Source organism: Larimichthys crocea, chromosome XIII (genome assembly GCF_000972845.2).
Source record: "Larimichthys crocea isolate SSNF chromosome XIII, L_crocea_2.0, whole genome shotgun sequence".
Lineage (NCBI taxonomy): Eukaryota > Metazoa > Chordata > Actinopteri > Sciaenidae > Larimichthys > Larimichthys crocea.
Window position 1 is genome coordinate 41237474 of NC_040023.1, and position 26312 is coordinate 41263785.

The window sequence follows — 26312 nt, forward strand, 5'->3', positions numbered from 1 at the left end:
CTGAATAGAAAGAAGTTGCTGGGAAGAGAATGCAGAGCCACATTTGTGTTCTTTAGCAAAATCTAATGAAAAAAATAAATAAACCTCCCACACACAACTTACACAATAATAATTTGGTATGTTACAAAATTTTAAGCTGATGACACAATCAGGAGTTTAAGCAAAATTACAAGTTTTCTTCTTGACTATAGAAATGAAAAATCCTTGAAAAACAAAGCTATTTGGTAAAAAAAAAAAAAAAACAATCCAGAAGTACAATGACTATTATTGAAATTCAGAATAATTGCTATGGGGTTGTGTGCTCTGCCATATGCACTGCAAAGAATTAGCTCATTAAAAGTATGCTTTTGGGAAAGAGAGAGAGAGTGTGTGTGAGGGAGAGGAAGAGAAAAAGAGAAGAGAGAGAAATATTCTTAAAGCTTAAAAGCTGCATATCAAATATCCCAAAAGCAACACTTCATGAGCGAGAGTAGAAACTCAATTTACAATGTCCACACTTTCCCTGACATTGTATGTCCACCCATATCATTACCCATAAATGGACTTTGTCACACCAATTAGTGCAAAGTACCTAACACAGAATGTTTCCCTTTCTTCGCCATTGTGCTTGTAATCAATTCTCCATAGACAAGAAAAATCTATAATGTGACGCTTAGGCTATAGGAGTCGTTGCAGCCCTTGTGGCTTTAAGTACTATAAAGGAATCCAATAACACCAAGTGCAATCATTAGCTTGTCAGGTTTTATTACACTTAAGTACCTGAAGGCGGTTATCTAACCTGTTTAGCTGTTTGGTTACAGTACACAGAGAGAAGCGAGGTAACTCGGTTACTTTATAGCTGAAGTCAGATGATAGATTACTAAATATGATGAACAGGAACATTTCTTTTAAAAATTGAATATGATTCTGTGAGAACATGTTTAACAAGGATTATATACCATGTTCGCTATCTTAATTAAGCATGTTAACACCTAACACAAATTACAGGTGAGGCTGATGAGATTAGTTTTGTAGGGTTTTGGTAAAATCTTTTACTTAATGATACTGGTTAGGGTTAGGGTTAGAGAAAAGTCAAGGGATTAACAAATTAGTTTCAGTCTGTTGATCCTATAGTCACCAAGACATTTTACTAAAGTAAAGAAGAAAGTCAAACTCAAAATAAAAAAAATAATAATAATAAAAAAAAACAGAAGATCACAAAGCAACTGGGTTTTATCTTCTGGAGACCACAAATGTTTCTCTAAAGTTTCATAAAAACACAACCAGTAGACCAATAATTGATATGTCAGTCTGATCCCAAGTAATGGAGAGACATGCCCATCACTACCATTAGAGTCAAAGTCATTTCATCAAGTCACTTTCAGCAGTGAAAACAATGTAGAGAACGTAATCCATGCAGCAATTCCATATGTTTCCACAATGCATTTGGCAACAGAAAGGTGTAGTATATAAAAGTGTTTTGTAGGAGTTAGGATTGCATGTATAGAAGAAACAACGCGCTCTCTCTCTCTCTTTGTCTCTTTCTAGTCACATCTCCTGACTTTTACATGACTTTCTCTGCTGCTGTTTTGTCATACCATCATCCCCCCTGGGGGATCTTCATCCCACCATATTAAGAGTGGAAATGTATCCGCTTCCATTGTAATTACAAACCCACTGGAGGCAAAGCTTCTTGATCTCTGCTGGATCCTCGCTTGCTTTTCTTTTTTCCTTTATTTACTCACCTCTCTCAGCCGAGAGGACGGACACATGCTGAGCTATCAGTTCTGTTTTTCTTCCCATTCTGTTGGGCATTCTTTGCATCTAATATGCCTGAAATTATAATAGCATTTAGGGAGGCAATAAAAACAATGGCATATATGGGGAGGGTGTTTGAGAGAAAGAGATTGTAAAAAGATTTGTGGGGATTTCTGTTCCATATACAGTATGCATTGCACATGAGAAGCTATAAAAATGCATGAGGCACACTCAAAGGCTGAAATCATGCCTTTGTTTACTGTTAGTGTCTGGATTACCCATCTCTAGGCACTGTGAATCGTCCTCAAGGCCCAAGCGTTGACTCGTAACAGCCAGGGACGAAGGCATGATAGTGGGGGAGAAATTGCTATCTGCAGGGATGAAATGAAAACTCCTGAAAGGAAAACAACTGTCCCTGCTGTCCCATGAAAATAGGCCAGTTAAAGCCAGTGGAGTCTGCTATGGTTCGAGGCTAGAGGGTCAACATGAGGGCAAGCGTTTGATGACCCCGTGGTGATCTGTAACCAAGACTGGTTTACGCGGGTACTGTGTGGGAGGTGTTGCCTACGAGCATTCGGCACAAACAAAAACACAAAGCGGAAATTCAGGATAAAAGAGAAGAGAAAAAAAGAAGACAGAGGTATGTCTGCTGTGAATTGCTCATTGTTTACGGAGTGTGTTGTCTGTTTCAAATCCATTCAGGGAATTTTTTACACTATCAATCTCTGGCCTGCTGGCTTTGTGATACACCCAGTGTGTATTTCCTGGAAATGGTGATGCAATACAAAGACAGATCAGCCCACTGCAAATTGATTTACACACTTTTTTTTCTTCACACTACATAGTTAGATCACAGGCTACGCAGATGAGAAGTCATTAATTCTAGCATTTCAATCCAATTACTTTATAAATCGGTCCAAATTCCACAATACTGTCCACTTTAATCAGGCAGAGCAAAGTTTGAAATCACCATCCTTATTATCCTTAAAAGCATTTAGCTGGTTTTCATAATTTTCCTCTAGTGCTCATATGATTTCGGAGTATCAGGATTTTTCTTCAACTCACGATGAATGTCTTAGTACTGTATGTGAATGCAGAATATGTACAGTGCTGATATTTGGAGTCTAAGCTTGTCATTCCCCATGAAGGAGCATCAAACTCAGCACTGCGGGAAATGTGGAGTGACGATAATCACCCCCCACCCAAGAGAAACCTACACTTATAGTACAGGTGGCTGCTCGGTGCAGGTGAGACTTCTTGAAATGTGACAAGAACAGCAGAAGCGGGGAGACATAGCAGCAAAAGAGCGAGCCGAGCACTGTAAGGATAAATACACTGCCATAATCGTCACCATACACTGAATATAATATATTTTGCAGTGAATGCTGCCTGAACTACTCAGGGTTCGCTTCATTTAACAAAATAAGCTTCTCAAAACTGTTGTTTTAAACACACAAATCCATACAATACTGTAGCTTATCTAGAATTTGTAAAATTATTAACAAGTCATAATCCTAAAACTATGATAATATTTTTAAGCACTGTGGACTTTTTTCAGTCATTACAAAAAGAAAATCTAGCGGCCCTATTTAACACAGCTACTGTATGTCTGGTGAGACTAATGTTAAAGTAATTTTCAGTATAGGGATTTTTTATTTATTTTTTTATTTTTATTTTTTTTGCCATGCTTAGTCAGAAGATGACAAAAGTGGGTTCATTCAAGTTCAGCTTTTAGACAAAAAAAAAACAAAAAACAGTAAAGTGAGGTCAACAGCATAAAAAAAATTCAGACACTCCTGGGTCCCGTGCACGTGGATGTTGATGCCGATGACTGTGCTCCCTCGGGGGTGTGGCAGCGAGGAACTAAAAGGCCCATGATGTTCCCAAAAACATGTGACAGAGCCTCACCACAGCTAGAACCACAGCCACAGTATTTATGTCTGTCTTTGTGGAATGCTCTTAGTTTTTTCGCTTCCTGTTTGTGTGCGGTTTAAACCCCCCCCCCTGCTCCTCTTTGCTTTAGGTGGTGTTGGTAGAAGTGATGACAGTGTTAATGGTGGTGTTTGTTAGTGATGTAGTGATGGTGAAAACACACAACAGTTAGAGCACTCAATGATAATTTCCTTCTTCCTTACAAAATAAAGAGGCCAATAAAAGTTTACGTTGATATCACCGGAAGAACATAAAAGGAATGCTGTTTGCAACCAGGAGCCGACCTACAGTGATGATTATCATGTCAAAATCCAATCCAATTTCTTCACTCGTTACATGCGAGCGCTTCAGGGGAGTCTCAACATGTTGGCAAATAGGCAGCAGGGAATTTAAGTGGTGCGCATGTAAGATGAGAGAATATCAGTGTCGTAATGGAAAATGAGGGAAAGATTTGGTGTGAAGTCTTGTAAATACATTTATTAGAGGAAGAAATGCAGAGAAATAAAAGCCTGCCAAATCTTTGTTTCCAGCTCTGTGACTGTGACAGCAACATGATGATAATAAAATTCCTCAATTTGGCTCATGCCTGAGTTCCAGTCACACCCTGAACGTTACATTAGAAAACCAGATCGCACCAATAAAGTCAAATCAAACGGATTGCAGAACAGCAATTAATTCCAAGGATAATGACAAGGGAAGCCGTCCAAAAGTGTCTCTACCTCAATTAGTCGATGCAGAAGATGGATGAAAGAAAAACAAATTAAGTTGCAGAGAGGAAAGAGGGAGAGAGAGGGTTAAAGGCAGAGATAAAGCCAAAGAAGGAGGGAGGAAGTGATACACACAACGAGGGCTTGAGAGGAATGAGTGTGGGAAAGATTAAAGGGAGGAGATGGAGAAAGGAGGGGCTGGAGGAGAGGGAGATGGAGAAAGAGAATGTGCTGTATGCGTAAGAGCTGATAGGTACCGCCACTAATGGACACCAGAGAGGGTGATTTGAATGAATAAGAAAGACGACGAGAGCTATGAAGTATTCCAAGAGATGGGAGCGACAAACACACACAGAGAAGGTAGAAATCTGCTGTACTCACAGCTGTGTGGGCTGGGCAGTAGGCGTAGCTTGTGTGCATGGACTGAGGGTGGTGATGCGGGTGTGGTTGGTGGTGGGACAGGTAATGCTGCAGACTCGCACGGGTGAAGGAAGGGCCACTCCTTGTAACTTGAGCACCACCGCTACTAGTGGTCCAATTGGAGCCAACGCTTGGACTCACGGGTGCTGCCTTACTGCTGTGGTAACCTCTCACCGCTACACTGGGCTGATGGGAAGGAAAGAGGGGAACAACATGGGGAAGGGAAAGGGAAAGAAGCAACAAGAGGTTGGGGAAAGGGGAAAAGAAAGAGGTTAGTGTGGGTGAGAGGCAGAGAAGAAGAGAGAAACCATGAGGGACGGGGTGACAAATGTTACTGCAAGAACATCAGTAGCATGACTGCGAGCAGCCTCCACTCTGCAGCGGGCAAGTACTGACAACTGACTGCCCGCTCACTGACCTGTATCGAAAGAGAAAGCAGGACGCGGTGTTGATCTAAAATCTCCATACCACAGCACTAAGATTGTTCTCACACTTTCTTTTCACCCTAACTCATTTTCCCCCCGCCTTCCTCTCCCCGAGCCCCAGATGTTGTGAAACCCCCTCCTCTGTCACGGTCGAGATGTGTTCTTGCTAGAAAAGTGCTGATTGGTTTGATAAGATCCTTGGATTACAGGATGGCAATGGGCTTCCCAGTGTGGCATTATGTATTGGGTATCAACAGGGTCCAGGAAACACAGGGCTGAAACTGCTGACAGGCTGGATTATGCTGCTCTGAGATGGGTTACCTGGACTGTCATGGCCACTGGAGCACAGCAAAAATACAGGACACATGGGGGCACACGTGTGGCATTTTAACAAGACTGAGGAACAATATTATAGTACTATAGTAATAGTATATGACAAACTGTGTTCGTCAATAAAAGAGTTTGTCTGAACCTTCATTACGTCTCCAGTCAGCAGATATTACCGCACTGGGCAAATTCAGATAGTGTTTGCTTGCTTGCAGATCACAGAGAGCTGTCCAAAGAGGAGAATAAATCTTCAAATGTGGTGATTTTTAATTATTAAAGAAATCTAGAAAGTGAGTCTTGGCTACAGTGTTTATCTTATATCAATATTTATCTAAATAAACCGTGTAAAAACTTGTACAATTAGCTGGAAAAAAGATCATCTTTGTGCAGCATGGGGACCATCATGGAGAAGAGCAGATGAAGAACATCATTTTGGAGCAAAGACAGCGAAAAAATTCTCTCAATTTGCTCACTATAGTAAAATGTGTTTTATACTGTACTATAAAATAATGTTGTGATGAAACCACCGGTCTTTACAAATATACTATTTGTAATTTATTTAATGATTTATACATCAATCAACAGGAAAATGAATTGACAAAAATGTTAATGAACAGTTCATCCTTTAAATTAACAATGTGTAGAACTTAGTGGCATCGAGTGATGTAGTTGCTGATTGCAACTCCCTCGCCGGCTCCTTTTTAAAACAAAAAAACTACAGCGGCCATGAAATACACAGAAAAACAAAAAGAAAAAAGAAAGGTCCTATTGAGAGCCTGTGTTTAGTTTGTCCCTTCTGGGGAGAAACTAAACACTTCTAGTTGTCACATATGTCAGTGTCCATGCCATTAGATTGCATTATACTGTGAAAAAACAATAAGATATTATTCAATAATGAAACTCATCATTAATGACACACAATCATTAGTGTATTAAAGAGTGAACTTAAAGAATATAAAAATGATCATTATTCATGCTGATGTGATATTTCTGGTTCAGATTTCACTCTCTCTCTGAAAACATATGAAGTACGAAGCAATCTAAAGACCATTTTGCAATGATTTAATTTACATTTGTGAATGGTGTGCGGAGCGAAGACAAATTAGCTCGAATGAAGCACAGCTGTACATTACTAGTGAGCATTAACAGTCCCCTTTAGCCCCTGTTGGATTTTCACTGAGGTCAAAGGCCATCCCACACAGGGGATCCTGAGACAGAGTGCTGGCAGCCATATAGACTCACAGCTGTGCTTAGAAAAATCACAAGTCTTCTTCATCACGAAAGAACCGGAGGGGGAAAACGTAAGCCAAAGTTCAGCCTAATACATACAATATACAGGATAACGACAGGTTTAGGGTTGATGTTAATATAAAACAGGAGGAGGCCGTTTCCCCCAAAGCAGGATAAAGGCATTTATACACTACAGCATAGAGTCCACAGAGGAGCACGAAAGAGGCCCACTACTGTATTGAAACTGTAGGTTCTGGGGGAAAAAATAGACAAAAATGTGAAGCTCTGATTTTGAATCACCAGGTTTTAAAGTGTCACGAATGCGAACTTCACTTACAAGAATAACAAAAGTAAGCTTGTGTATTTTTTCCTGCCTATGTCAAACACATCAAACACACACACAGTTGTTATTTTCTCTCAGGCTTTAAACGACGAATTTAGTCATAGGGTCAAAATTTGAGAACTGTGTGTGGGCAGGATATATTGTTCTAACAACACATCAGCATTTAGAGCTATGCCTCACTGATGCAAGTTATTGAGTGCTATAGAGACGTTCTCGCTCTATTATACAGCCGCTGTAAAAGCCAGAAGGGAAGGAACAGCCCCAAGTATGGTACATTAAGCTGCACGGCCAAAGTCGCTACTTTAACGCAAGTATTCACCAGTTCATAGAGTTTAAGTGCTGCCCCAAGCAATGCAACAAACTCCATTGGCCTTATAAATGAGGATTATTCAGGCAAAGAGAAGACATTTGGAACCAATGCATCTATACAGGGGTGTTTTGTTAAAGACCCATGGGAGAAATAACTTTTAAATTAGTTTCATACTTTCATATAAGTTACACGCGATAACAGAGTCATTGATTAAAACGTTTTAAGACTGGCTGCTACTCTGCATGACTGACAAGATATTCTCCCATTATATCACAGGGACAGGGCTATGTTTTAACATGAGGCTGAGATCTAAGGGTCTTGACATTCCTCGCCTGGAATGCATGATTGGTCCCCAGACTCAGATTCATGTCACAGACTTTCAGCGGCTCGTCAGAGAGCTACACTCTGCCCATATTTCTCCATTTTATATAAGAGCCAATCGGATCTGGTTACACAAGGCTTTTCCTCCTCTGAGGGGGAATGTTTTACATGCAGGCAAACAGATGTGTGTGTATGTACTGGCTGGTTTTTGTGTGTCTGTTTGTGAGTGTATGCATGTGTTTATGTGTCTGTTAGTGCTGTAGTTGATTTGCTTAAAATTTACCAAGGGGGGTGATGAAGAAAAATATTGCTTTCACTTTTTTTTTTTTTACAACAGAAACTCATGTCCTCTGTGTGTGTGTGTGTGTGTGTGTGTGTGTGTGTGTGTGTGTGTGTGTGTGTGTGTGTCTTCTTTTCAACATTCAACATTTTGAAGTTGTCATTTTATTTTGTCATTTGTTTTTACTCAGCAAATCACATCCTTTGTTTCTGTGTGTGTGTGTGTGTGTGTTCTTGTGTGTCTACCTTTGTGAGGACTACTAAGAGTTCTAGACCAGGGGTCCCCAAACTTTTTTCTGTGCGGGCCACATCAACTTGCCTTTCTGTGATGGGGGGCCGGGGTCAGTCCATTGCAATGCTTTTTACATTTTTGTTGCGATTTTGTTGCGGGAGGAAGTGAAAGTTGCGATAAGTTACGAAGTCCACGGCCCCGGGAAGCGGCGAGGTCTGGGCAGGAGGGCGCTGTAAAGCTCGCGGTGCACCGCCGCGGAATAAATGCGTCCGGTGGAGGCCAGCCAGGGGAGAGGTCCCACGAGGGGATCCTCCCGCACCGTGCGGCCGTCCCTGACCCGCTGAGTTGAATCGGGCAGACCACGCGGAAGATGATCACGAGCAAAGTCACGTCAGAATATACCATTGTGTGAGGGGATGAAAATTAGCTAGTCCTGTAAATAGTTCGTAAATAAGGTAGATTTTAATTAGAATGCCAAGCTTAATCATTAGGTGTGGATATTTTATAATAGGAAAATGCAATTTTGAAAAATAGGCCATGTTTAGAGGGATTGTTTGGGATCGTTAAGTGGGCCAATCCAATTGTTTAGGCGGGACGAATGTGCCCCGCAAGCCGTAGTTTGGAGACCCTTGTTCTAGACTTTACCATAGAGGACATCTTTGGGGAGCGGGGACATTTTGATGTTGTTTTATTCTCGGTTGAAGGTCAGGACTTTGCTTTAGGCTTATATGGTTATGGTTACAATTACATTTTGCCAAATTGGCCAAGTTGACTTATGAGTGGATTTATGAAATTTATTCACGATGACCATTGGAGATACCAATATTCTCCCATACACTGATCCAGACTGAATCTTAACATATGTGTATAACATTCGTGTATTCAGATTTGATAAAGTTATGACTCAAGAGAAGGAGTATGAATTTCAGGCGCTAAGGGTTTCAAAGTGCCTTAAACACATGTGCTATGTGTCACAGACACTGCTGCAGTTCCAACTGCTAAACGTGATGAAGAGCAGACCAAACTACCACAACTAACTTCACACTGTTTGTAGAAAACCAGCATGCACTTGGTGCTTTCACCCCACAGAGCATAACAGAGTAAAACCTCTGATCTAAAGTAAGAGGACTAGGTTTGGTACCCAGTGTAGGTTAATTTACATATAATAAAACCTCAGCAAAAACTGTCAAGTATGAAAAGTTGGTATTGAGATCTATTAAGATCTGTTTCAGACTTAATTTAGCTTTTTAGTCTATTAATTTTTAAGCAACGGCTTATGTTTTGATAAGTTTAAAGTTTCAAATATTTAGCTTCTGTTGTTTAATCAAAAAAGGTGTAGTTGTAAAAAAAAAATTATAATAATAATAATGTAGAAAAACATGTCTATATTGCTCAAAACTTAAGTATTGCCAAAGGAAAAATGTTTTGGCATGCATAACAAACCTCAGCTATTATCAACACTTGGATTGAATAATTAAAATGCAAACCAGGCTCCGGTTAAATTTTAAAACCGCTGCATCTCAAAATGTCTTCCAGCATGTTAACCTTAGATCATAATACATGTCAAAAATAGAGGGGTGTGTATTATTTTCTTGATATAAGATATTCATTTGGCTTAACAGAGAAGAAAAATGTAACTACTTCAGCAAGCCAGGACGTTATCAGCACCATTTATGACTAAACATGCAAGTTGCGGCGGGATAATGCTTCACCTTCAGCTATGAAAAAGTGAGTGGAGGTTGTGGCTCCATTAATACGCTGAGATGAACCAGAGCATAGCACCTCTCCCGAGTCCATTTTTCACCGGTTAAGTGATTTCCTTCCCTCTCCGCTCTCTCCCAGGTGACACTACGTGGTTAAAGGTGTCAAGAGGATGGACCTTTGTGAATTACAGAACTCTTGTGCATCTCGCTCCTCGTATATGTCTTTATATAATGCGCAGCACTAAAAGGTATAAGACCACAGGTCAACCTTAATTCCCTCAGCTAAAAGTGTTTTTCTTGTCCATAGGCGGATTTTTTTTTTATTTAGAAAACAACTGCATATTTCATATATTGTCACTACATGAAATAGCTTGCCAAATGAACTGCAAATGTATTGCTTTAGAATGCATTAAATTAAATTCAGCCTGGTTTCAGTGGTAATTGTAGTGTCAAGCCCTTGAAGATGGAAGTAAACAAAGTTAAACTGGCCATGATTCCTGAACGGCAAAAAAAAAAAAAAGAAAGACACTGCTTCGTCATTTGTAGGAGTCATTTCTCTGTGAACACTGTGTGACCCCATAACTTTGATGAAACCTCCCCATGAGGTTCCCTCTAAGGAATAATATGGTCATACTGAACAACTCCTTGCTTTCCAGGAAATATTTCCTCCATGAAATCTTTAACACAATAGAACAAAAACACACTCTGGTAAGGTGTTGAGGAAGCAAACTGTGGCGAGACATCAGATTGCTTTTGTATTACAGAAAGTTTAACAGGAAAACATCTTTATGGCTGTCTGTGAAATTCTACTGTTATGGTCTCAGCTTGGTATATTGACTTTTTGCAGGATAAACCTAACGCACTAAGGTAACAGATTGCCTTTTGTTATTCATTTATTTCCCCTCACAATTTTTTTAATTTTATCTTAAGGTGCAACCTTTATTTCTTTATCAAGCTGATATAATACTAAACATTGTGACTAATAGTCTTGCCTGTGCCCTCTCTCCTTTCTCTTTGCATGTAATAACACTGTACTATGAATATCTGATCATCATGAAGGCACGCTGCCCCACAGCTGTTGTTGGATTCATGGGTACTGCAAGGCAGAAATGGTGATTTCCCACAACACAGATCCAAATCAAAATGTCTTGGTTTCCTGTTGGCCTAACTGTCTTATCTTGGCTCAGCCCTTTTTTTCAAATAGACTGGACTGCTGCCAAAAAAAGCCCCTTTTCCTCTCTGAGAAATTTCCATATTCCTATTTCACACAAAGCACATGCAGAATAACAGACACACTTGTGTGCACTGGTGTAAAACTGGCAGACTCTTATTCAAAACCTATAAAATGAACAAAAACAAGGTCCCTTAAACATGATAACAAATGACTAAATAACCAAAAAGCATTTTTGGAATGGATGTTGAAACGACTGGTTTAAGGGTGAGAAGCTTCAACACAAGGAGCAGGAAAGTCATCCCAGATGGCATTAGTTAGGGGATATTGTCTTCTAAAGGGCCCTCCACGCCTGGTTGCTCCGTTTGGCTGGCTATGAAAGAGATGCAGCTTTCCTTTGGCATCCTGATGACTGACTTCCTGGAAGCTGTGTTGCGTGAAATGGCCTCCTCTGAACCAGCCGCTCTCCTTTGCCAATCCTCATCCCCTCACAAAAGTCAGCTTCCCGCCGCCGAACACGCAGGCTGTGACTGTCACTCCTGGCAAAATGCAGCAGACGGAGGTACGACGGCCTCTGTGGGTCACCGGCAGTTCCACCTACAATCCCAATCGGCACCCCTGTCCACCCACCCTCATCCTTCCTCCAATACTCGAGGATCAAGTTCAAGCGTAACCAAGGCAACGAAGTGGCAGGGCATATGTGGATTCTGGCGCGTGGGAAGTCTGACAGGTTTCAGGCTGCTCTCAGCTGAAAAAGTGAAGAAATGAGCGAGTGAGAAGTTACCCCGGTTCTTCCCCATATCCTCTGATAACACTCTAAGAAAACACTCCTGCGATCTAAGATGAAAGTCTGGAGGGACAAGGAATAGGTGGTAACCAAGGTAACTGGGTCAGAGGGTGACATTATATGCAGGATGGCTGACAGCCACTCATACACGCAGTGCAGTACTGTACTTGGGGTCAGCTGTGCTAAGTTTAGAGTGTAGTGTATACTGTTACGATTTCTGCACTGACCTCAGTGTTACTGTGAAATTTCTATTGACTGGAGTCCCCATACAAACTGTTGTGACCCTTCCTGTCTGGAGCCTCTGCTCTAGTCTCGAGAGATGAACAGGATACACAATGTACCCATCCTCAAGCACAGCTATTTCAAGGTATTAGCTGGCATAATACACCGTTTATATATTACAGCTCAAAGAGAAAGTGTTTACTCCTTCACGAAACCTATTTTTCATACCAAATAGTGCTCTCAGACTTTCAAGTTTAGAAAGAAAAGGATGGATGTGAAGTTAGGGTGCAGAAGGGCCAGTCAAAAAAAGAAGACAGAAAGAAAGATATTTTCTCGAGTGAGTCTTTGACCTCTGAGATTCTTTAACAATAATATGACCCTTCCACACTTGGAGCTCTCAGAAAACCTCACAACTTTCTGTGTCTGTTATCCTTCTCTCCAGATATTTTCCTTGGCCTGACACGTGTTTATGCTCTGATGAACCGTGTGCCTGGGGGCTGCTGCTGTGAAGCGGATGTAGAGCCTCAAATTTGCATCTTGACATCCTATGGGAAGCAAATGGAAAGACTTGGGGGGGGAAAAAAGGACATTATTGCTAATGTTTTTATCTGCTGATGCTCCAAAGTGGCAGCACACAAAACTGGAAGTGTAGGCCTCATTTTAGACCGAGTTTCAGTCATTTATCACTGAGTTAACTTCCTCTCAAACACTACGAACATCAAATGTACGTTCTGAACTACAGGAATCCAGGGTGTGCTGCACAGTACTTCAACCTGTTAACAGCAGTATAGACAGGCTGTTAATGTTTGCTCCTGAACTATGATTACAGCTGTTTACCAACTGGGGCAGCTGTGCTGCGTCAGAGTGGATCACACCTCCAGACAAATGCTTTCACACTGACATTTTAGTCCTCTTCTTATGTATGCTTTTTATACACCCACTTCTCTGGCTCTGTCAATTTGTCTGTTCGTCTCGCTCTATCACTGTCTCCCTCTGTCTCTCACTCTCTTTGTCTTTCCACCTCTCTCTCTCTCTCTCTCCTTCCATCACTCTATAAACTATGGGGATGATGGATGCCTCTGATTGCCTGAGGACTCCAGTATCCTGAGTGTTGTTTGGAGCTCTGTGCCATTAAAACAACACCTACACAATACAGAAATAGCCACACACAATCACTTAGTGAGAGGTGGTCTGTATGGTAAGCTTTGGTAAAAGAGTGCAGAACATATGTGCAGTGCTCTTAAAGAACACTAAATCTCTAACAAATCTTTGAAACAGAGATTTACCAGACCAAATTTTACAAGCAAACTACTTTTTGTTACCTAATTGTGTTATTTCAAAGGCTCCATGAGAAGTGCAAACTAATAATAAACGACATTAGTGCTGCCCCTATAACAGTACAGGCTGCCAGCCCAACAGGGACCCCCACTTGGCCAAAAAAATAATTTTCTAAATGGTAAAAATAACACCAAATATCCATTCTTTTGGAAATCAATGCTTTTGTAGGCTGTAGATCTGTGCAATTTGTCAGAGGTGGAAAAGATACCTCGATGCTTTTACAGAAGTTAACTACTAACGCTACAGTGCAGTCTGCAATACTCAATACAATCCATGTCCAAGAGTCCATTTCCCCGGATAAGATGGGTTTTATTCGTTATTTGCCACTATGAACACACTCTGACCTCCTCGAGCTTTTATTTTGGCACTTCCTGTTACCGGCATTTGAATTTGCATTTTAGCTAAATATTTAGTTTCACCCGAAACATTTAGCTTCAACATTTATATTTATATTTATATTTAACATTTATATTTAACATTTAGATTTATATTTACCATTTATATTTAACATTTATATTTATATTTATATTTAACATTTAGATTTAACATTTAGATTTAACATTTATATTTAACATTTAGATTTAGATTTATATTTAACATTTAGATTTATATTTAACATTTAGATTCAGATTTAGCATTTAGATTTTACATTTAACATTTGGATTTAAATATTTAAAATATCTCTAAGTTCACAAATATTGTTCTAAATGTGCAAAGAAGTGACTCAAAAATTCAAACCAGTTTTTTAAACATTGTTTTTAGCTAAATGTGACAAAATGTTGCTGTTATTTTCAGAGCGAGATGCTTTACAAACGGCACCCCATACTGATCTTCAATCATAACCCTCTTTATTTGATCACTGTGTTTTGAGGCTGGAGTATAATGAACAAAAAAAAATTATGAACGCAAACACAAATTCGAGGGTGTATACTCGCAGGTTTGATTTGACAAATTTACTTATAATGCAATTTTTAACAAATAATAAACTGATTTCTTACCAGAGAACTGACCAACAGTCCAGTACATTTAACTTGTCACACTGCAAATTAGCAGGACAAACACAGTATATCACAAGTGAGCCATGAGCCATTTCCCCTTCAGGGGAAAATGTTCTGAAATGCAGTGATGTATAAATACGACAGTGTGTTTAGACAAAATGCAAAATTTAGAGGCAGCACGATGCATACAAAGCTGATGGAAAGCCACAATTAGACGGAAATCCACAGAGTCGGTACAACCTGAAGCAAAGATGCGTCTGAATCCAATATAATTCAACTAAATCAACAAAAAAAGTTGTGCTTATCTCAAGACTTTATGAACGTGCTTCGGAAACATACAGAGACGAGAGGGGAAAGGAGAGAGACTAGGGGGAAATCACAGGGAGAACTGAAGTTTCTGGTGAATTCATTGAGAGCGTAAGCTTCCACACAAACATACACAGATATACAAACACACACACACACACACACACACACACAGTCAAGTGTGTACATCACTAGTTGGTTTACCTACAATTGTGCAGCTGGTAGATTAGCTGTTTGGAGTCAATCAACACAGACTGCACCAATGAGGTTAGGTAAATCTAGAGTTGCACGATACCCACGGTACCCACGGTATACACGGTACCCCGCGGTGCCAAATCGCAACGGTTCCTACTATACTAGAAATTCTACACAACGGTATTACTGTGGATTACTATACTACCGGTGCCAGTCTCCGCTACATAGCGGCCGCCTCTGCTCTCCTCTCGGCTTCTCACTGCATGCTACTCCCTCGTAAACAAACCAACATGACAAGTACTGCAACCGAACTACGCAGCTGCTGAATGATTGGCTGTTTGCCTGTTACCGAAGAAGCACTGGGCCCGAGCGGCGAGTCTACCACGGCGTCATCGTTAGTGGCTCCACTAATTTTGCTCAAAAAAACCAAACTCGTTGTTTCAAACTTTTTTCAGTCTAATTTTTACTTCACCAGTATTTATCATGTACCAAACAACATTAGTAATTAATAAGGCTTTATAACTTGTACAAATACATTGCAGTTCATAAAAATAATAATAATAAAAAAAGGCTGCAGTATCGCAATAATACCCGGAACCATGATACTTTGTCTGGTATAGTATCGTGGTTACTCATTTTGGAATACTTATGCACAGTGCTGCTTTAAGGTGAATTCTAACATGCACTAAAGTTACTGCAATTGATCCTGAGGGGGACATGACTGCAACATATTTCATGGCAATATATCTAGTAGTTGTTGACATAACAAAACCACAAATGTGAACCTCATGGTGATGACTAAAATTTCAATATATTCTATTACTGTTGAGATATTTTAGTGTGGGCCAAAATGGTGGACTTCTCTGAGCAACACTGTCATGCCTAAAACCGCTCCACTATCATGGCTGAAAAGTATTTTATCTAGATATTTTTACTAAAACATACAGCCCCGCCCTTTTATTCAATCATTCCCATATGTAAGCCATGTAAAATGACAATTAAATGAGTGGTGGTAACATGAAAACAACAGATATCTACACAGTGTAGCTTGCAGCGGGACCAGGCAGCACTTAAGTTTGGCTGTGTTTCTGTCCCAGTGGCTCAAAGTGAGAAGACGGGAAGAGGAGGGAGGGGTAAGATGAGAGGAGATGAGCATGGCTTTGAGGTGACGTAGAGTCTTCCATTGCAGGCTCTTGTCTGTCTGTCAGAGGCTGTTTACGTCTGATTCCCTCTGCATGTCAGCAAGAAGGAATGAAAGGAAGAAAAAGACAGAAATAAAGAAAGAAAAATACAGAACAAACAAATCAAAAAAAACAAATAAAAAAAAAAGAAGCAGGAAACAATAATGTCCACTGACAGGGCCAATCAAGAGGGCCATGCATTGTATTCTCCTTCCCTCTGCTTCTGCAGTGTCCTTGGGTTTTTCCTGTTCCCTCCAGATGGGCCCGAGTTGCCGCAGCATCTCTCAGGATGACATGGACCCCAGCTGCCTACTGTTGCTATTTCTAGGCCTGTACCCCCTTCCCACCTCAAAAGAAACCTGATACCACCTTCAAACGCACGCACATCTGTCAGGCTTCAGTAGAGCAGGTACTGAGAAAAAAAAAGTTGTTGACTTATCTAAAAGATAAAAGAAGATGGGTAAAAACAGCTCTTAAAGGACCGACACGTAGGATTTAGTGGTATCTAGCCGTAGGATTGCTGATTGTCCTCGTCACTTCACCCTCTCCTCCTTAACGTGAAGGAGAAACAAGCTGTGAAACTGGTGACAAACACGAAAAGCCTGAGCCTCTCGCGCCTGAGCCTGGGATTTGTTTTGAGCACTCAACGGTACTTTTGAGACTCTCTCTGTACTGTTCAGCATGGTTTTTGTATCGGTTGTAAAAGATGTTAGTTGTGTATGATTCTGTTGCAGGGACTGATCTGCGACATAATCGGTTTACTGGTTCATACTCAAAACATCTCCATGTGACAGAAGAAGTCCCTCTTTTAGGTACAAGCCCCTTGTTTTGTCTTGTCTGGTCAGAGTCCTCTTGTTCATAATTAGCCCGTTCTTTGTCACGTTCACTCTCTTCAATGTTTGATTGTGTTTGCAAATTGCCTGCCTGCATCTGTGTCGTGCGTTGTCTAAATGATGGGAAATGCTGCTGTTGGACGTTCAAGTGTAACACTGTTTGTTCATAATGTATACGGTAATGTAATATCTGTCCTACTTTTTTTAACAGATGGACTGCTGAGCATGAGAAACCACACACAAACGGAAACAAAAGCACACATACACGACTCATATGAATGACAACCCCAAAGGGTCGGGGTCAAAAGATGCACAGAAAACGCCATTCTCCTCCACACAGTGACTCTTTTCTCCTCTCAGGCTTGAAATCTCTTTTTTTGTTTTGTTGTCTCTGTCAGATCCCCGTGGAGGCTGGAAATGAAGAATTAAGACAAGAGCACGAGAAAACAAACCGAGTTGCAACCAAGTCAGCGAACACTGCAGTCCTCCAATAACAACACTTCTTGATAAAAGTCTATTTTCTCAGCACACTGTCTCCACATGATGTTATCATTTTTCTTTAAATTCAATAAAGCCTTCTCTCTCCACTCAGATGAAAACTCTATAGTTTTGAGATGAGCACACAGTTTTGTGCAAGTTTCCCATATGAGGCCTGCCTTCTCTGCAATATGACTTGCTGAAATGCTGAGAATGTACTGCTGTGAGAAGCTGTTATGAGCACAGATCATTATTAAACCTTGGGCTTTGTTTTGATTTCCACTAAAGAAGAACAGACAATTATCCGCTGAGGAATGGAGACAAAGGAAGAGGGTGATTATAAAAGCTTTATCTACCTCTTAACCATAGGAAAAATTCTATTTGTGTAGGATGAGGGTAGATTTGTCCTCTGCATTCACAAAGTAAAACAACTTCTAGAGGGCACATGTATACACTTTTCCCTGTATTAGCAGCCTTGGGTGAGAACCAGGCGAGTGACCGTGACGAAAAGGCAGAGAAAAGACTTCGCCCCTCAGATGTTTGGGAAGGACATCAAGAGGCCAGCTTTTGTCTTTGAATACAATGTTTCACAGTATTTTTTTTATTTATTTTTTTTTACAAATGATGGTACTTGGCAATGAGAGAGTATTGTGTGAATTTTTATTTTCCTGATTTGAAGAGCAAGCCACTTTACCTTTAGTAAGGTACATTGTGTTCACATTTGGCCTTTGTACATCATGGCAATGAACAACTTTAGAGTGGAGAAAGGTTCCACGATGCATCAGGTTACGTGATCTTCTTCCTGCTTGGCTATCTCTCCATCTCAAGTGTTAAACATAAAAGACAAGGCATGAGAGACTGCAGTGCAAAAAAAAAAAAGACAGTGATCCCACCACTTTGCACCCCAGTGGAGCATAACAGGGTACGCATGTAGAGTCATGAACACATTCCACTTCCCCACTAGACCGTTGACACAGGGACATGTCGAAACAGTGGCTCTTGGCCCCCTGAGAAGAGCAGACAGCTATACTGTCACTGTTTTGAAAGGACTGCACTGGGATACCAATGCACCGCGGCCTGTCAGAAAATGTGTGTGGGGGCGGGGGCTTCATTGGACTGCAACTCACTTCTTCTCCTGTCACCCTCCACACTGAAAAAAACGAGATCAGCCATTTAGAAGTGCTGGTGGAGATTTGATAATTTGCTCAGAGACACTTCAGCATGAAAACAGGGGATTGTGAAGAGGTGAAACTCTGGTTAAAATAGTATCTCAAACCACCAGGGACCCAAGTCCCTTTTTCACACCTTTAGCTTTACTGACACTATGCAGCGAAACATTTTAGAAGACACAGTTAAAAGCCCTTAAAGCTAAGGTGAAAGAAGCAACTGTGGCACTTGAACTTGTGTGCATTCACTAATTAATTAAGTTAATGAAGTGCAAGCACTCGTGCGCCTGCCCTGCAGTGATGGAGTGCAAAGCGAATGTTTGCTACTCTTGGTGTTAGTGATAGACCTCTGTACCAAGAGGAGCTTCCTGCTCCCCTGGAACACGTAGATGACGGGACGCACGTCCCAACAGTCGCCAAACACAAATCAAAGGACACGAGAAGATTAATGGGAGCTAAAATGTCACACAGGACACACACTACAGCAGCCAAAGATAATGTATAGACTGTGGCTTCTACACTTTGTTGCTTGTTGCCACTCCTCACTGGACAAACACCATTTGGACAAGCATATTTTGGTCATGAGCTAATTTCTGCTCGGCACATAGTGCTCTATAGTACTGTATAAGCCAGTTGGCAGATCATGTGAAGTGAGCATCATGTCATGCGCCGTGTGGGAGAGAATGAACATCACTTTCTGCTCCTATCATCATTTCTCAGGGGCCAAATGATTTGGTGCACACTTGAGTGCTTACCAACATTCAGCAAATGGCCAAACTAACAATAAATCAGAGAACAGCAGGGAGGGTACACCCACGAACACTGAGTCAGCTCAAGAAACTTTATGATTTATGCTCATTTGAGCTATCAATCTTTGTAATTCCGTCAGAAAACACAGTAAGTGCTTCCAAATCCACACCGCAAGTCTTCTTTAAGATCATAGGGTCTAATGAAACTATCATTTCAGGCTTTGGTTTATGTTTAGTGGTTAAAGTTTGCAGTGGCAAGATACTATTCACTGCACTGCACAAAACAAATCCTCTTACTGCAGCATGTGTCCTCTGGGGCTGAGAGAGGCCATGCAGGCAACTGTAGTTCCACATGTTCCACACCCTGTTTTATATAGGCTCTCAAAACTGGAAGGGAGCAGAGGAGCCTGCTGCCAGGCTGAATTTAATTACACATACTACACATACATAGCAGGGATGACGTACATGTGTAAATGTGTGCATGTGTTTATGCGGACCCCCCATCTGCAGCAAATAACAAGACATGTTGCAATGAGGCTTTTGACTCTAAACCCTGTTTTTTCCATCTTATCATAAAAATCTGACCACAACACACACTTTTTGCACATCCCATCACTTAGGCAGGGATAGATGAGAGCGATTTCTTCTGACAGCTCAGGTATGGAAATGTAGCCATGGCCACAAGAGTGGTGTCATGATATGGACAACAAAAAGGAGTAACAAGGAGCCCCTACTGTGAGATCTAAAAAAACATCCAATACAAACAGGTTGTCAAAGTGCCAAAGGAAAGTGACTTCACAAAGAGGTAGCCTATTAGAAAATAAATAAATCAACTGCCGGTGGAGCGAGCACCGTACCACCCCTCCTTTATATAACGATTGACATATCCTAAATACAGAAAAAGCGTGCGGAGGATTGCACCTTCATATTAACATGCAACCAGTCCAAAAAACACTTACACAGTATGGCTTGAGAAGTTGAACTCGACAGACTCAGGAGGGCACAGAGGAGCACATGGCGGCTACCCCAGACCCACCACAGATGGATACCGCAGCTGAGCTAACGAGCATTAAAATGCTGCTACAGAAATTCTTGAGTATTGGGAATTTCATTAAGGGTCAACTTCTAACCCAGGTCTAGAATGGGATGCATTTAAAGCCTGCTTGAGGGGTCGCTTAATACAACACAGTTCTTATTTGAAAAAACAAACCACACTTGAATTGGAGAAAGAAATTAAAGACCTTGAAAAAATATATGCATCCTAATTAGATCCAGCAGTGTTTACACAATTAAACAAAATGAAACTGGAACTAAACTCTATCCCACAGAAGAAGGCAGACTATGCATTGTTTCAGTGTAGACAGAGGTACTACAAGCAAGGTGAAGTGGAAGGGAGATTTCTGGCCCAGGGAGTAAAACAACACTATAATCACACTTTAATAACCTCTGTGGAGAATGAAAAAGGGACCTTAGTGACAGACAGGGGAGGAGATCAATGAAACAATTAAAAACTGTATTCGTCACAGGGTACAACAGACCAGGAGGATATAGATAAGTTTTTGTCACAGGTGCATCTGCCGACCTTGTCCGAGGAAAAACAAAAAGAAATAGGGGGAGATATCACATTAGATGAGGTTCAGCAAGCCATAAAAACAATGAGCTCTGGGAAGTCCCCTGGGGATGATGGGCTACCGACAGATTTTTATAAAGAATTTGTGGACCTAATAGCACCGAGGTTAGTGAGAGGGCTGCTAAGGGTGTTAGAACCCTTAGCAGCTGCCTTCAGAAATAACACAAATATCAAGAGTATCCAAGCTGAAAAGATGGAACACAAATTACTTTTGTATGCGGATGACATTATGTTACTGACCTCAAATCCAGAAACAGCTGTCCCTCAAATTCTGTCTTTGATTGATACCTTCTCCCATATCACAGGTTACAAAATAAATTGGGGAAAATCAGAAGAAATGCCCCTGTCTAGATTGTGCCTAGCTAGTATTAGACAGAAACGGCAGTTTAAATGGCTTCCTTCGGGTCTAGTGTATCTGGGGATAAAGCTTACACCAGGTTTAAAAGACATAATGACAGAAAACATCCTCCCCCTACTTCTGAAAATCGAGAGCACTCTGGGCTAAAAGGGTGATCTCTGCTGGAAAAAATAAACATTCTTAAAATGATGGTTGTTCCACAACTTAACTATATCATATACCTATTACCCATGAGCTTCCCTCCCTCACTACTTAAAAGATTTAATGCGGTCCTTTAAAATGTATGCTACAAAGGAGGACGGAGGCCTCAACCTGCCAAGAGTGGACTGGTACCACTATGCCTTTTCTCTTAATCAGCCGGCCAAAATATATATTGCAGAGGAGCAAGCTCCGGGTTTTGTCTGGATTGAAAAGAACTTACTGAACCAATCTCATTACAGGCTTTTATTTCACAAAGTGGGGGAGAAATTCCATCTAGGAAGCCATTATTGTTGTTTGCAAGAGAAACCTGGCAAGCATCACATCGTCTTATTGGCCTAAACCCTTCTTTTACTAGAAGGTCATCTCTATGGCATAACAAACTACTGAAAGTGGGTAAAAAAAAACTCATGCATGACGAAAACTCCCCCTGTTGCCTCAAACAGAGTTACAAAAACTAGTGCAGGGTGATCAGGGGGCTAGAGGTTATCCCATTTAATGAATGGTTGGGAGAAATGACCAAAATAGCCAGCTATGAACAATGGATTTTCAGGCTGAACAATAGGGAGGAGGTATTTATTAAAATATGGGGTCCATACATGAATCTAATAAGAAATAGTTGATTGGAGAAGCTATGTTGATGGATTTTCATGTAAACAATAAACCATGCCTTGGTTGTGACAAAAGTCTGATATGTTGTGGGGTGGAGAGAGTTGAGAGCAACTGAACCTTGTGCATGTAGACATATGTAATTATTTCTATGTTCGTATTAGTTTAGTTTATGCAAGTGTCTCTTTGTGAGTCATGTCAGGAACTGTTGTTTTGTTCTTGTCATTGTTCAAGTTCATATATGTTGGTCCATCAAAAAAAAAAAGAAAAAAGAAGCAGATAGAAACAGGGTACGTACCTTCTATAGACATGGATACACAAAAGGTGTGGATTTCGACATGTTTGTTGTTCGGCGTTTCCCCTATAATAGTACGACAAGAACCTCTGCCAGATATCAATTCAACATTAATCTCTATCCTTTTCGGAAATGAATGCATTTGTGTTTGTGTCTCTGTGTGGGGCTGTTTTGAAACATGATTTTATTACGAAAAGTATGTCACATGAACTGACAAGGCTAACAACTGCAAAGTAAAGCTGCTCATTAAAAACAAAATTTAAAAAATGAACGCATACAAGTTTTTTTTGGGACTGTGAACTTCAAATTTCTATAACTATAAATGTGAACTAGTTGTTACTTTGAACTAACTCTTAAGTGTGAACTTGCACATCACAGGTTTGGTCTGTGCATGTGATTTCTCAACCAGGTACCGGGCTACAACTCACAGCACTGATGCTTTTGGTAGAAATACAACTCTATCGTAAAATATAACATTATAAGTTATAGACAAATCTGTTTTCACATACTTTTGGTATGTGAAAACAGATTTCAGGAGTAGGCTGTAGGGAGAGCTCCTGGAGGTCTGCATGAAGAATAACTGAGCCTCCTGTTGTTGCAAAATCATGATGCCATGGCGAAATGTTTCTCCAAGCCAAGGAGGATAAAGTCCAGCGATGAATCATGCACATTGTGTTCATAATGTGCTAATGTTTCGCAAAGGCCATCGGTTACACAGCTTATTTGAATGCTCTTTGTGATGACTTTGTTTTCTGTCTTGGATATACAGAGCAAAAATATGAACCTAAATATAAATCGCAGACCAACTCCTGCACCATGTCAATAACCTATGCCACCCACGCGTCTCTTAGGGATTTTTAAGGCGCATGTCCTGAATGAAATTCTAGGGGAAGCACTGATGTTCGCACAAAAACACCCAACACAACTTTGCTGAGCTCAATAAAAATCTTAAAAGAATGAACTCTGTTTTTGGGAATCACCGCTTGACAGTTCAGCAGCAGCTATTTGACAAGGAGTTCAGTCACATGCCAGAAACAGCATCCAAATAATGCTGTGTGAGCTTTTTGCTCTGGAATTTGACCTTGTGTGGCCAAACACTGAGAGGCTATACTGTGCATTAACTTCCACCATGGAAGTACGACTATAGCTTTTTTTTTAACCAAGTACATCAACTAAAAAGGAATTTGTCAGAGCCACAGAAAGTCACAAGTTGGCAACTTGAGCTGGCCCTCACAGTGTGAAGCTCCCCCTGAAGGGCAAAGGTCTGTGAGACCAGGCTGGGCCATGACTCTGTTAGGCATTCGAGTAAAGGCTAAGGTCACAATGTGAGGAAACCTAAGACATCCATCTAATCTTCCCTGCATAAATGTAGGAATCCATGACCTCTACTACACCACACAAGAAAGCTCTTGAGCAACGTAGAGGCATAAACATCATGAATCATTGAGGACAATAATAGTGAAAGGCATGGGTCAAGGGAAAGGGCAGCAGCGGCAGCAATTTTTACAGCATAGATCAGAGTGAAACCAATCAAGAGAAAACTGGGAAAACATAGATAATGAAGAATGAAAATTTCCAGCATCCTCTTTTTTTCTTAAACATTCTTAAACAGAACACAGTTGGGACTTCCACAGCAGCCAGGGCACATTAAGCTTTGATAGAACCAGTAGGTATCAAGCCAACAGAAGTAGAGTTGAGGAGAAAAGACATCTGTATTGGATACAACAACATGCTGAACATCAGCCTCCCATGCAGCTATAAAACCTCCTGCTGGTTGAGCGGGATGACTAAGGATGACAGGGATGCCTAATGTGACTTTCATTAATGATGCGCTACAGGCCGGAGGCTGAAGTAGGCCAAGACCAAATTGAAAAGTGCTGAAGCATAACTGTGTCAGATGCCCAGTTTCCTAGCCCCGTGGTCCAACTGATTGAATTCCTGCCTCGACCAGTGAAAGAATTCCTTAGCTTCGCTTATTCCCGTATCAAGTGGATAGGGTTTGGCTGGTTGACTTTCTAAGTAACCCGCCATGAACTGCCACTGTGGTTTAAAAATAGCCCACAATCCATGTCAAAAATATAAGAAATGTTACTTTTACCTCAAATTTTCTGTGTTGAACAGACAACACGCCTTTAATTATATTTTATATCAATGCAGTCTTACTTTATTAGCCATGCCAACTGTCAGAGGAGCATGGATATAACACCTTTGACAAAATACATCCATGATATATAGTTACAATTAAATAAATGCATGAATGAATAAATAAATAAATGAAGTAATTCTATGGATCAGGATCAAATCATGCTAGTATTTTACAATTAAGTGGGATTATTAATTAACTGACTGCATATGTGGAAAGTTTTGATGTTGAATAACAGTGGAACGCAGTATTTTTCACAGTATATTGAACATCAGGTCAATTAGCTTATAATTGCTCTGCTGTATATTCATATCATGAATTTCCATCCTCAGTTATCACTACTGCTTTGTACCTTCACACACTGTTCATACCACCTGCTGTTTTTTGTAGCTTTTCACACATCAGCTTTTGACGGGAGTAAAAGGTCAGGAAGTCGAGGTATTAAGCTGTAGTGTGTGATGCACATTGGAATAAAGGAATTGTTTGCATACATGCATGATGGGATGATTTGAGATGTCAGGCTGTAGGGGAAGAACTGCAGCTGCTAATTAGAGGTAGATTCTAATACAAAAGACTTTTGGAGGGCCTTGTTAGCTGACAGGCGAACCTGAGTGCTCCGGCTGAGGGGTTGGCTGGCTGCTGCGGAGCTGTCTTCCTTCACTGACATCGATAGGGGCTCCACAGGAGGGTTAGGAAACAATGGTGTTGACAAGCAGTATCAGGCCTAGCAGCATGAAGGCAGGGCCAAACGATTCCATTTCCCAGCCAATTCCATTATCAGGACACACAGACTTTACTAATGCCTGAAAACAAACAATACACAAGCATCCTTCTAATTAAGCCCTTGAGTGGCGCTGCTTAGTGCACCAGCATATCTGTGTTGGATGCCTGCGAACAGGCTGATTGGATTCATCAGTACTTTTAATGTGCTCCTGTTTCCTCCCATAGGCCTCTAAGACTCCTGGCTGAATTCAATGGCCCATCCAATACCCTGCATGTTTAAAGCCCTGAGAGGCAGATTGGGGTATTGAGGCTGTCATTTATTTCTTCAGGAATACACAATCTGACAACAAGCCCACACCGACGACAATGCAGACTAAGGCTGAACAATTTTGTCAAAAATCACTATCTCTATGTATTGTGATGCTAAATATTGGGATCATTTTTAGCAAACGGCTACACAATTTTTCATATATATTTTCCCAATACCTAAGCTTAACGTGTATTTTGTCATTTTTGATTTCATATTAGCTGATTAGTTTTCCGCATTTTCCTAACCTTGAACCTCACTTTGGATGACCCTTTGGTGTTTTTGCACCCAGCAACAGGGCGCATGAAACAAAACCGGGAGGACAGGCTGCATCATCATATGAATCACGCGCATGTAAGACAGCACAAGACCAAATGGTGGTGAATACTGGCTCTTTGACTTGCAGTAAGATTTGACATTTAGGGACCAGAGCAACATTACTCAATAAGAACACTTGGTGGAAATGTGCACTAGCTACAGAAGAATGCAGAAGAACCTCAATAAACACATTGAGAACCAGGAGGAGTAAACAAGAAGTATGTCATATGGACTGACAGGTAACTCATTCACTGGACACTTTTGGTGACTGTCATCCTGCATTATCAGCGCTACATGGACTCACTGGGGTAAATCAAATTCTGGTGACTGACAGGAAGTCAT

General features: G+C 40.8%; 1 protein-coding gene across 5 annotated transcripts in view; it reads right to left on the reverse strand.

Annotated features, from left to right (window-relative positions):
- Positions 1-26312, reverse strand: part of rbms3 (RNA binding motif, single stranded interacting protein) — a 278332-nt gene that overhangs the window by 211323 nt on the left and 40697 nt on the right. For 4 of the 5 annotated variants that reach the window (XM_019264208.2, XM_019264207.2, XM_019264209.2 and 1 more), the window contains exon 3: positions 4758-4982. The exons of the other annotated variant lie outside the window; for it this stretch is intronic. In XM_019264208.2, the coding sequence (XP_019119753.1) occupies positions 4758-4982 (225 nt within the window). The remainder of the gene's footprint in view (positions 1-4757; positions 4983-26312) is intronic. 5 annotated transcript variants of the gene reach the window in all.